Source organism: Oxyura jamaicensis, chromosome 8 (genome assembly GCF_011077185.1).
Source record: "Oxyura jamaicensis isolate SHBP4307 breed ruddy duck chromosome 8, BPBGC_Ojam_1.0, whole genome shotgun sequence".
NCBI classification, from domain to species: domain Eukaryota; kingdom Metazoa; phylum Chordata; class Aves; order Anseriformes; family Anatidae; genus Oxyura; species Oxyura jamaicensis.
The window spans coordinates 12,391,574-12,405,261 of NC_048900.1; the positions used below are offsets into that span (position 1 = coordinate 12,391,574).

Sequence of the window (13,688 nt, forward strand, 5' to 3'; positions counted from 1 at the left end):
GAAAAAGCAGGAGTCAGAGGTCAGAAACAACAGCTGACAACGAGGCCTCAGAGAACTCTCCTGGGGCAAAACGGGATTGAAGTTGACTAAAGCACCAGCAAATTTTGTGCAGTAATGAACGAGCTCTTTTATACAGGTTGTCACCTGAAAGCTGGTTGAAGTACTGCGGGCTGTGAAACACTGCTTTGCAGAGGAAACCCGCCCAGATGGAGCAGAGCACAGAGCAGGACTGCGAAGAGACGTGATGGAGTTTCTGTCCAGGCTAAGCTCGTGCTCTATGCGTGGGCAAGGACCACGATCGGTTATACATCACAGCTTGAAGTCTTGCCTCACTCACTGAGCTATATTTGTAGGGCAAAGGGGTTTAAAGAAAAGAAAGTAGATCCTTTTTTTTTTTTTTTTTTTGAATTTTTTTCAAGTGCTTACATTAGCTTAAACACATGCTGGCACGCATGATATTCAAGAGACATTCAGGTTCTATCCTCAATATGGGAATTAAAATATTACTCAAAATATTAAAAGGAAGAAATAAGAGTGTTCTGTTGTGTGCTTTGGGAAACAAGGAAGATGCAGAAGTAACCGGAAGCATAGGGGTGAATGGGAAGAGTCAGTGGTGACCAAACACAGCTTATGGGCAGAGAACTCAGAGCGCTGTCCATATAGAAAGCCTTTTTTTTTTTCTCTTGCATAAATCAAACTTAAGCTACTAGCTCTCATCTTTACAGAGTTTTGCATTTGGTTCACTTTGGGTAATGTCTGGGCTTATGAATAATGGCATGAAGTGATTATTAATTAAAGTCTTTAATTCTATAAAGTTGTAATAGGATCCAATAGTTAGAGGCTAAAACCAGATGAATTCAGGTTAGAAATAAGGTTCAAATTTTTAGGAATGAGGAAAATTAACTACAGGACTAACATCCCAAGGGATGTGGTCTACTACCATCATTTCAATTTTCACATCAGGCCCGGACTGCTTGTTTAAAAAATAGGTCTCTAAAACCTGAAAAGTTCCAAAGCTTCACAAAAAAAATGAATTGTCAGCTAAAATCCCATGCCCAGTGTTTATTAGGTTTTTCAGCTCTCATTCTACAAAAACTTTGTGGCTTTCACTGTTGTTGTTGAGCCTCTTCTTTGGAGGAGAAGGTGTGGGGGAATATTAAAACGGTACATGGGAAAAAATCATGCCAGTCCTTCACACAGCATAACAGTGATCTGTCATTTAGATTGCAGTTTGAGACTTTTTACACTCCCTGCCATCCTCAGATACTTCCACATCCTAATTGAACACTGCATCTTATTTTAACCAAGTCTGATGAGGAATTGTGATCTTCCTTTCACGTAGACTTCACTGCTCCTATCTGTGCCTTCAGCACTGCTCTTACCTCATCGTTAGCTTGCTGCCCTGTATTCTTCCGAAGTCAACTTAAAACCTGAAAATGGCCCAGAAGGCAGTATCTTGCACACCAGGTAGAATACCTTACGCTAAACACCTATTATTTGAGCTTTGATTTCCATCTTGTAGACTATCTGGGCTTTTAAGTACAACTCTGTTTCTGGCCTTCCTATCCATGCAACACCCGCGCCCCTGGCACTGGGTTATACACGCGTGTAAGTGCCATGGATTCCTTTCTCCCTTTCTGCTTCTCCTGCCCACACATTCTCCACATTCTCCCATAGGCCAGCCAAGTGCCTCTTCCCTCTGTCCCCATCTTCCCTGCAAAAGCACCACTAGTCCTACCTCCTATTCTGTGCTTTATGTTGACAAGAATATAAAATGTTTATGATAATGCGGCATGGTACTGAAAGGTCAGCACTGAGATACACTGAACATTTTCATAATTGCTATATCAATTGCTAATTGCCTATGTATGATAACATCTCTCTTTTCTATGTCAACTGTCAAAAAAAAAAAAAAGTATTGGATTGCCTTTAACACTTAATGTTTAGTCTCTTAGTGGCAAAAATAACTGGTATTGAAAAGCTAAATAGAATCTAAAAGTAGGAGAATAAAATACAGAGCTCTCTTTCAAGTTCATTTCTATAAAGAATGAGACAAATTCTGCACCAGAACAACTCTGAAAATCCATACCAATTACATCATGCCCACAATGAGAGCTTCACCTCTTCACTTATCAGAAATTACTTTGTCCTTTGTGTTCTCCAGGTCTAATCACAACAGTGTAATCCGAATTTAGTGACGTTTACATCTTTAACATTATTAGAGAGAACACAACAAAATTAATTTTCAGAGCAGATTCCAACAGTGATCTGTGCTGGGGTCCGTGCTGGTTAACCTGTTCTTAAATGGCTTGGAATGAGGGTGAATCTCGAGGTGACAATGCTGGCAAATGTTACTGAATGATTCAGGGTTTTAAAGACACGGGATTACAGTAAAGGATTGCAGAAGGACTGTAAGAGACTGAATGACTGGGAAATAGTACGGTAAATTAACAGTCAATGTAGACAAACGTAAATTGATGCAAATAGGAAAAAACCTATCAATTTTACATATGAGTGACAGCTGACAATTGCTACTCACAATCAATACGGTGGCAAGTGAAGATGGCAAATTAAGATAGTGGCAAGTGGTAATTTCAGCACCGGGCATGTGTTGAGTGACAAGAGGAGGCTTTATCTTCAGGGATGTCACACTGGCTATTTGGGTTACAATGCAAGCCACATAGCTCCCTGAAGAAATAGGTGTAACTTACCCATGAACAACACAATCCAGCGCCTACAAGAGTGAATCACTACTCTGGCTATCTTTGCTATGTCTGATTCACATGAGCATAAATTTTTGTGCTATGCCTTTAACACAGAACAAGATTTCAGATCTGATTTTAAAGTTCTGGGTTGGCATTAAGTGGTAATGCAGGAGATAAATCACAGACAAAATCCAAGACAGATTAGGTCAAAAGTCTATTCAAATAAGTTAGTGCCTTGGAAGTGAAATAACAAAATTTATAATCTGTAATCTGTTAATGAAGAAGTGAAATGTAAATGTGTATTTTGATACAGACTAATTTTATTCAAAATGTTTGCCCTTACTGAAGTCCTCCATACCTAAAGTGGTGAAACAGGGTTTGTGGATCACACTGGTTAATCATGAATATTATTCCATACAAACATATGAGAACAGTACAATCCTAATGGTAATCAGATAAAGTAGATTTTTCTAGAAATAAGGAATACAATGTCAACACAGGAAACAACGCAACCTCTCTCAAAGTCATTCACACCCAAACAGATGAACACAGATTTGAGAAGATGCAGAAGACCACTACTAAGATGTTCAAGAGTTCAAGAATACCAAGAATATTGATTTGTTTAGTAAAGAATATGATTGATAGCTATAAATACTTCAAGGTGAGAAACACCAGCATGTCTCTGCAAGAGGGCTACTTAAGATAAAGGACACCATTGATCTAAGACCAGAGGAGTGTAAAAAGCTCAGTAGTAAGTTTAGAGTGGAACAAGTGTAATGTTCCAGAAAAAAAATGCAAAAAGCAAAAAATGGCCTTCCACCAACAATATGCTGCTGTTACTAGCTTATAAAATGGCTCCCATGTCACGTAATGGTGCAATTCAGCAGAGAAACATTTCTTTGGCCCAGAAGGTCCTTTACAGTCCAGATGCAGAATAATATAAAGATATCAAATACTCTTCCTAAGCCAGGGCAATTTTGAAACTTTTTTTTTTTTTTTTTTTTTTTTAAAGGGAGCCTTTGTATCAACTACTTAAACTAACAGAATCACCTGCTGTCCCCGCCACTGTAACCGGTATTCTTCCTAAACTGTTAGGCACACACTGACACAAACAGCACTGAGACTGAAAGGTGGCAACAGAAATAACCACCAACCACCGCTGCCTTGTCCTTGTAATATACAGTTACCGTCAGAGAGCATAGAGCGAGCAGGAGCCTAAGACCTCAGAGCCCCCATCAGAAATGCTGCTCCCATCTGCCTGAGTTCAAGGAACAACACACAGCAGTGCTGACTTTAAGACAATATACCTATGGAAGTGAAGCTCTAGATGATAAATAACAAGTACTTTATTTGTTTCTTACTATTTTCTACCCATTTCAATTTGAATATCATGTACTTTACCAATGAAAACCATGGCTTTTCTCTGGTATTAAGCTATGTGTTTTTAATGGATACACAGATGAAAGCACCAACCTAGCCACTGAGTGTAGTTACGAACCACAAGCTAGGAGCAGAGCATCCCCTGGAAAGAAAGCTAGGACGTAAACCTATCTTAAAAACCTGTGGTTCCTTCTTATCTTTCCAGTTAATGAAACTTTCTTTCCTTTTCAGTAGGTAGTAACCTAATCTAGAGCCTGATTTTTCCACATCACATATTTTAATACTTGCCTCATTTTGCTCATTCCAAACTAAAGCACGCATTTAGCTTTTTAGTTTTTTCCCAAAATAGCAAGATCAAAAACATAAGTTTATGGAAATAATTACAGAAATATGCAAATATGAAACAAAGCTTATTGCTTTTTCTTAATTTTATTTTCTTTCTTGCCATATGTGAAGATTTTCATGTTTATTTTGTATTTTCAAAAAAGAAGCTAACTAGTTGATGACAAAAGAGACCTAAAAATATGCTGGCATTGGAATGGTTCATTTTGCTCTGTCACTCTCAACTAACGGTCTTAATGGGGATTTTGTAAGTGAAAACACCAATACAACATTGCTTGCTGCTTTGTTCTGAACCACACTTGTCTATGCTGCCTTTCTCAACGCTAGGGCTCTTCTCACACCCCAGTGCTTCACCATGTTTTCTGATGCTCAGCAAATGAAAAGCATGGGTTATCTATGCTACTAGCTCAGCTCGCTGAATGTTAATTCAGGTGCAGTCTCAACATGACGTAACCGAATGATTAATGTCAAATTGCAAAATGCTGCCACCAGCTGGGTAGCGTGACTGGTGAGCACACCGATGAGCAGTGCCTGCTGAAGCGACAGGCATGGAAAAGCATAGCATTGGGATGCTACACAAAAACAAGACTGTTTTTACTTCAATAAATCAGATTAACGCCCTATTACAAATTATGGCCTCTGTGGCTAAAGAGCTTTAATGTGCTAGCTGCTCATTGCTGCCAACATACTCAGAATGTGGGAGGAGGAAAGGGAAAGGATTCCCCTCGTGTCTTAAATACGTGTTTATTTTCTGCAGCGAGATGTCGCGGGTAATTGGTCACAGAAGTAGTACTGTCATTTGAAAACCAACAGCCACTCACTTTAAATACAAGCAGCTGGTTGTAACAGTGAGAAACTGCGCTGAGTAAGAGGAAGATCAATCTAAAAGCTTTCTGTTGTTATTTAGTGAGCAATTGAGAAGCGCGCACTTCACAAAAATGTGAGAAAGTTGGCATTTCCAGAGTAGACTCAGATATTCCACTGATGAATTATTTCCTCCAAACTGAAACTAATATAAGAGACTGAGAATGAGAACATAATAGCTCTGTTTTAACAGAGAACAAATCCTTACGAATTTTCATCTGCTTCAGAATCAGCAAGAAGCACACCCTTAGAAACTCACAGCTTTTAAAGCTGTTGTTCTGCAGTACTCTTATTCACTTTCTTCAACTTAAAACGACCAGTAAAATAAAGCACATTGGCTCTAATAGTTAAGAGAGGTTATGAACACATCTGAACAGGAAAAAATTATTTCAGGTCTCCAGGTATGAAATTATTTTACCCCCTAACAGCACAGCAATTCCTGCTTGAGAGCAAATCATAATGCTAATTTGGTGATAGACAATGACCAGCCCCGTGTTGGTACTGCTATAGAAATGTGCTCTGATGTGAGTGCTTTTGATTTAGAATCCTAGCCTACTTAGCTGTAACTTCTTCATAGTTGTTTTTGGCTGTGATACAGAAATATTTTCTCAGGATAATACCTCCCTTACCATTTAGAGCCCATTATTACCAGAAGAGGCAGATAGAGAATCCTGCATAAGCACAAGAAGAATCGCTACAAGCAGGATTAGAAAACAACTCTTAAAACTCCTTAGCCTAGAAAATAGTTTTATAATAACACTAACAAAATACTTCCTTGAGTTTTCCTCTCCTGGAAAGGCCAAAGAGAAACGTTCAACTGGAAAAACAGTGTATTGTGGAATGTTCATAAAATATAAAAGTTGACCATTGTCTGTTAAAATAAATTGGGCTTGAAAAACAAATTTGCAGTATGACTTGTCCGAGTTAAGGATTTTAGTCCTTTCTAAACCTCATCACATTTTCTAAAGAGTTGTTCTGACTGCTGGGTGTACACCCACAGTCTCAAAGCCAGGCTGCATAACTGCATGACTGCACAACTTGTGAACGTTGATGTAAGTTAATTTTGAGCTGTCTCTCTGCCATCAAAAGGACCAGTGGTTTACCTAGAGGTTGGTGGGGTTTCTGTTCTTTAGGTAAACTCTGTTCACCTAACCCAAAGCTAGAAGTTACCCATTTCATAAAAGGCTTCCATTCCTCTCTTGGCATTACAAATACACTTAATACCAAATAATGTTCAATTACTTTTATTGCGTATTTATATGTAAGAACCCAGCCACAAAAGAAATATGTTGTGAAGTGAATCATAATTGTTTTCTAAATAGTAATTGCACATAAGACACTTAAATCCTGAGACTGCACTCCTTCTTCCAGGAACTTTGGAACATGATTAAGTTTAATAGAAACAAATCTACTGTGTATAATTCTGAAGACATCTCTACCTATGATATTTCTCCTCCACTCCCTCCCCCAGAAGTCCCACCATTATTGTTCCCTTTCAACATGATAGGAGGAGAAAACATTCCATACAGTTGAATAAAAATCTTCTAATCAATGGCTTACCTTTAAGAGAGCCAAGGCTACATGAAAGATTATGTTCATACCCTGAAAAATAAGAAGAAAGAGATTTCAATCATTCCCCATATACAAATCTTTTTTCCCTAGTACTTATTATGTAGCATCTTTAACAAGGTACTGCAAATCCCTAGGGAATGCCTCTCTTTTCTCTGTTACACTTCAAAGTTCATCATCAAAGCCCCAAGGCCCAGCTTCCAAACTCCCAGCTGGGGAAAATAAAGGCTCTAGGGAGCTTTTGGAATCTCACTCTGTAATTAGCCAGGTGCCTTGCATGTCACAGGACATCCCTCCAGATTTTCGGTTCCTCCCAATATTTTTAATGAACAGTGCAGAATATTGTCATAAGCAGGTCCTCAAGAAAATGTAATAAGCATTCTAGATGATAAGATTTTTGCCTAGTAACTGAAAGCCAGGATTAATCATGTAAAATCTTTCACACAATCTGTTAAAGCAACAACAAAAAAAAACACAAGTACAAAATACACCAGGTAATAGCCTAAGTCAAAACCATTTCATAGGTCAGCAAATCGATATCTGCATCAAATACTCTGCTTTCTGGTTCACAAAAGCTGGAAACACATGTATACAGAAATTCATTCGGTAAATGATACAATGGCAATGTCCAATCACTTAAAAATCAAAGAAAGCACACAGCACTTCATTTACTGACTACAGAGGGGTGAAAAAGGCTACATTTCCACTTGTTTTACACAAAAACCTGAAATACCATTCCTCCGCTATTTTTCGGCATCTTTTTATTTTGACAACTGAGAGCCTGAGATTTTCTCAGGGGTCAGGGAAGCACACACACTGAAGGATGCCCCTTTAGAGCAGCTTAGCTGAAAGTGCTCCTGGGGTCTGGATGTACAGCTGGGCAAGGGCCAGCAGCCCCACTGCTGTGTGCACCCCCCTCTGCCTGGCAGTGGCAGCTGTGCCTACCTACCTGGGTTACTTAACTTTATAAATAGCTTCAAGATCATCCAAATATGAAAAATACCATATGCAATTCTTATTTGCTGTGTTATCATAGAACCATAGAAACATTAAGGTGAGAAAAGCCCTCCAAGATCATCTGGTCCAACCATCACCTTGGTACCAATGTCACCCACTAAATCACATCCCTATGCACCATATCCAACCTCTCCTTAAACACCTCCAGGGATGGTGACTCCACCACCTCCCTGGGCAACCCATCCCAATGCCCGACTGCTCTTTCTGAGAAGAAATTCCTCTAATTTCCAGCCTGAGCCTCCCCTGGTGCAAATTCAGGCCGTTCCCTCTAGTCCTCTCGCTAGTTACCTATGAGAAGAGGCCGACCCCCAGCTCCCAACCCCTTCCTTTCAGGGAGTTGCAGAAAGCAATATGGTCTTCCCCAAGCCTCCTCTCCTCCAGACCAAACACCCCCTGTTCCCTCAGCTGTTCCTCACAGGACTTGTGCCCCAGGCCCTTCACCAACTTCATAGCCTTTCTCTGGACACGCTCCAGGGCCTCGATGTGCTTCTTGTATTGAGGGGCCCAAAGCTGAACACAGCACTCGAGGTGCGGCCTCACCAGAGCAGAGTACAGGGGGACGACCACCTCCCTGGCCGTGCTGGCTACAGTATTCCTGATACAAACCAGGATGCTGTTGGTCTTCTTGGCCCCCTGGGCACACTGCTGGCTCATGTTCAGGTGAGCATCCACCAACACCCCCAGATCCTCTTCCTCTGCACAGCTTTCCAGTCACTCTGCCCCAAGCCTGTAGCACTGCACGGGGTTGTTGTGGCCAAAGCGCAGGACCCAGCACTGAGCCATGTTGAACCTCATCCCATTGGCCTCATGTCCTTTGTGTTCAGGCTGCTGTATATTGCAGTATATCCTGGATTATATTTTAGATATCTTCTTGCCTGCTTCTCTAATGGAAAGATAAATCTTTCTTTGTAACATCTTTCAGAGTAGATATCTAAAAATGTCTTAACAGATTTGCAGGCAAGCAATACTGTCTTCATATACATACAGTGCCTTGAACGGATTTTACCATTAATTAGTCTTGGAAATGCGACTATATCAGACATAATGAATATTGTAACACAATGAATTACTTTGCAATTTGATGCATCATCATTATGATAACAAACTGGCTTTTTCCACTAGAGGTCACAATTGCAGCAGGACTGAACCAAAAAAGCATTCATAGGAAACTTTTTTCCAAAGGGGAAAACAGTTATTTCAAATACAATAGTTATTTTGCTCTTTATACTTCATTTTAATAGAAAAAAATATCTGCCTGTGCATTCCAGTCATGACACTGTTAACACCAGAGCACCAGCAGCAGTGAATTAAGTTCACAGCACTCCCACTTTTATTCCAAATATCCACTTGAAGCCATCACTTCATTGCACGCAGTCATGACACATTAACAACTATTACTTACTAACAGAGAGGATTCAATATGAGCATTCAATGTATAAATGAGAGTCACAACTACAAGCTATCACAAACATTCTGTTTTCTTTCTAACTAACTGGTTGATCAGATCTTGTTATTTTATGACTAGGTACAATGTATAGCTGTTGGATTACTGAGGAACTCATGTCCTGTGTATTTTCTAGCACTAGCAATAAAATAAAAATAAAAATAAAGGAAAACCAAACCAGCCTTCATTTATTTTTTAAATATTTTTTTCTGACTTGCCTGGAACTCACATTGTTCATGAACTCAAACTAATCACACTCTTTCCTGTTTCTCCTCATGATCACTCTTTGTATGGAGAACAAATGTGGCAGAAATGGGTTTCCTCCTGCCTTGAGGATCCCCAGCTCTTTTCCCTGCCCCACCACACACGGGGCGGCTCTCAGACTCCCTAATGTTACATTAGATGTTCAACACACAAACACCCCGAAATGAGAAAGCCAAAAGACTTAAGACGTTCATACAGAACTGCATTGGCACCCCATTATTCCCGAAGACAGAAAGCAATCTGCACCTTTCCCTTTCCTCCACAGGAGAGGTAACTCCCACACCAAGGCAATACTGCAGAGCAGAGGCAGCAAGTGCTGCAGGCAATGGCAGCTCCATGCTGACCAGCTTGGACTTTCTGCACCTTAAGGATGAATACCTACTGACAGCTGGGTGAATTGGAGGTGGCATCTGGCAACCCTCAGGAAGGCTTCTGCTCAGGTGTTTGGATTTCCAGCACAAGGCTTTACATTTCCAGTGCAGCACTGTACCCACCCATTTAACAACTCATTGTGTAACCACTGATCCGCATACTTGAATGACTTTTTCCTAGCGCATGGAAGACTGTTCTGATATAGCCAAGTTTAATGATTATGATTATGAGAAAGGAGGCTAGCTCAGCTCTTTTTTTTTTTCCCACAATCCCTTATTTAAAACCCTACTTCATTTACAACACACTGATTTATAAGATCCAGCTTAAACTCCTCCATCTATTTTAGAAGCAGAAGTACCAAAAATACCAATGTGTACCAGACGTATAAATCATTGCTAGCAATATCCCTTCAGCAATTTTATAATGGAAAAATGAAAGCACATACAAATCATCCACAACTGGGAAAGAAGAGTGAGCCCATATTAAATAAGCTTTAGATAATTACTCTTTAAAACCAAAGGTCCTATGTTTAATCTATTTTGAAGTAAATGCTTTAATGTCATGAAGACCTCATCTTAATACTAAAAACATCCTTGCAACATGAAAGTTGCCAACAATTACCTAAACACTCACTTGCTTAACATGCAACAGTCAAAATTAAAAATATTCAGGATTCTAAACTAGAACTGTTATTAGAGCGCAGGAACGGTTGGGGGCCTATCATTGTGTCATACCGTTCCTCACGCAGCCATTCTCTTCTTTCCCAGCCCGAGGGGTTCACTGATGCTGCGCAGGTGCTGGAGGGGTGTACAGTGTGCAGCTTCAGACATGAAGCCCATGGGCAATGGCCCCAGGAACACGGTGTGTGGCTATGCTCCTCCACAGCAGTTTTAGTTAGCATTTTGCAGAAGGCCCAGCAGCTCCTATGACAGCCTGGCTAGAAGCTTAGCTGTCCAGTCAAGCATCTGCACAGTATCTTCTTTCTTCCAACAGGTGTTATTTATGAACCCTCTTAAGCTTGTGTAGAGGCCTTGAGCACTTTCATGGATCTCCTTATGCTCAGGACTTCTGGAGAACAAACAAACACATCTCAAAGCAGACAACTCTCTGCTATTCTGCAGTCAAGGAGGTAAGGGAAATGGAAATGTTCCCTTTCCCGACCCTTGTGCTATCCTACAACCTTCTAAGGCTCCTGCTTATCATGTACCCATTTGTCTGAATTTATATTAAAAGACTGTACTTTCCGTCAGGTTCTAGCTGATTCTCATGAGCAAAACCCTGAAACCCTATCTCCTGACACTAAAAATGTAATGCTTCAGCCGCATGATACACATACACTGACAGGCTGGCTTAAAATAAGTGGAAATCTTATTATGTTAACTTTCTTCTAGTGAGAGGTTTTCCCCATTCCCTAACGCCCTCTGACTCCCTGTGCAGGCCGAAGACCCCCTCGAGGTGCCCTCAGTTCGACTTCCCGTGCGCTTTGAAATGAGATGACTTTTGCGAAGGCCTCAAAGGATTGGGAACAAGGAATAACAAAGACGGCAAACAGCTTATTAAAGTGGTCTTATTGGGTGTGATTTGCAACAGAAAGGGTGCCAGTGGCTTCCTGTAGAAGCAAGGAGGCACAGCTATCCATCTGACCTAGCAAATCTGCCAAGAGACAGGAAAAAAGGGAGTTGAGGGAGCATCAAACTCACAGTCCGAAGCTCACCGGCCTAGCACGGAGAAGACAGAAGAGTTAGGCCAAACAATTTAATCACACAGTATCTGGACAACATTTGCCCAGGGGACTTCTTTGGAATTTATCACACATTTTAAAGCTTTGCTTAGCTGACAGAAGCCTATTGGGAAGTTAGGCTACATTAAATACTAGCAACAATCCCTCTCCAGCCCGGATCATCTGACAGACCTTCCTCTGGTTACAGGGCAGCACCCCCGCATCATTTCCACAAATAAAAGGAAGTGAATCTCTTCAAAGAATGTATGAGAAATTCATTTAACACGAGTGCCCTTATCTGCAGCTTTGTTCCTAGGTATGAGTGACATGTAGTGGGAAGTAGGGAAGATATCGATACAACACTCCCTGAAGCTCCACACGAAGTGAAGAAAAATGTATAAGCACTTAAGGATGGGCTGAGAAATCTCAAGACTCACATGACATGTCATCAAGAACCAGTTAACCTGTTCTAGTTTTATAATAACTGAATTTTCCTTTTTTTTTAAAAAAAAAAAAAAAAAAAAAAAAAAAAGAAAGAGAGATTAGCTATTCCACTGAAGTTCTTTGACATTGTTTCATTATTTGAAAGTGTTTCATAATGATGTGTTTGACTGCACACTCTTTCAAAAGAGCTGTAGAGGGTAATTGGGGTTACAAACTCTAAAGGAGAATTAAAATTCTATTTATGTTTTGGATTGCTTTCAGCAAAACATTTGTTTGGCAACTGTAATAGGTTGAGAATACACAACAAATTTTAGGAATGTCACAAATATATTTACTTTGCTGACACCATAAATACATGCTCTGAAGTTCAAATTTCTCTTTGTAAGTAATGCAGACTTGGAGCACACTGTAATTTAAATCTTTTACTTTGATGCATAGCCTCGTGCATTTATTCAAGTTCAGCAACAAGACAACTAAAGAAAAGAAAGGCCAACTCACTCAAATAGGGCACCAGATAAAAGGGATAGTTCTTGCTACAAAGATTGTTTGCACTTGCGCACAGCTCATACACGTGCATTTGTGGTAAGTCATGGTTATTGCTTTAGCTACTAACATACCCGTTGAATTATTAGCTCTTGCTAACCTAGCAGATCATGGACACATAGAAAAAGAATTGCTAAATTCCACTGGAAAATTACTTCACAATTCTTGCTCTAGTAAGCCAAAAGAAACTTAATTTTCAAATTCTGGATTGATTTCATAGAACTAAAAGCTACAAAAATATTATCTTAATATTGTATAAAATATTAAGGTTTGTATAAGCAACAGACAGCTTTCTTACTAAACAGTTATCTTGGAGAAAATAAATATTGCAAAGAGATCTTACTGCTGAAGTATGAGGTATAGTTGACTTTGCAAACTGGTTTTCCTGCAGTGCGCCAATATATATTGCTTCAACAATAACTCACAGCAGGAAATGCTATAAACATGTAAAAGAAGGAAAGAAAATGCACATTTCTCCATCCTGATACTACAATGCTGTGAATAATACAGAAACCCAATTAAAACCAGTTGACTGAATTATTAGATAAGCAGGTACCATGGAGATAATTAAAAATGGTACCATGGGATTCAGTATTCATTGTGTTATTTATCTGTATTTTACAGCATGAAAAGGCATGTGAGTAATACTATCAGGAAACCATGAAAGTAAGATTTTGCATTAAATTTTCTTTGGTTGGTTGCTTCTAACAGAGATGAATGTGATTTAGGAGTGCTAGTAAATATTTAGATGCTTTGGATGACTTTCACGTAAATTGCTTCTAAGATGTTGCTAAGGCTGGATGAAGGTCAAGAGTGCTATGAATTTAGCCCTTTTTCTGTCCAGCTTCTGTGCCTGTTTCAAAGAACAAACATTACAGCCGTGGGATTTTAAGTCATTTCTCCATATAAAATTGCTCCCTGACATCTGGCGTTTCTGCAGTGGCATGCTTCTAATTCACGGGCAGCTGGTTATAGGCTGGCAGCACGCCTTCTCCATTTGCTTGACCAAGCCATCTACTAACAT

The 13,688-nt window shown here is 39.8% G+C and overlaps 1 protein-coding gene across 5 annotated transcripts in view; it reads right to left on the bottom strand.

Moving 5' to 3' along the window:
- The window catches only part of RABGAP1L (RAB GTPase activating protein 1 like), a 247,475-nt gene that overhangs the window by 71,213 nt on the left and 162,574 nt on the right, over positions 1 to 13,688 (bottom strand). For all 5 annotated transcript variants that reach the window (XM_035332547.1, XM_035332552.1, XM_035332551.1 and 2 more), the window contains one exon: positions 6,852 to 6,893. In XM_035332547.1, the coding sequence (XP_035188438.1) occupies positions 6,852 to 6,893 (42 nt within the window). The remainder of the gene's footprint in view (positions 1 to 6,851; positions 6,894 to 13,688) is intronic.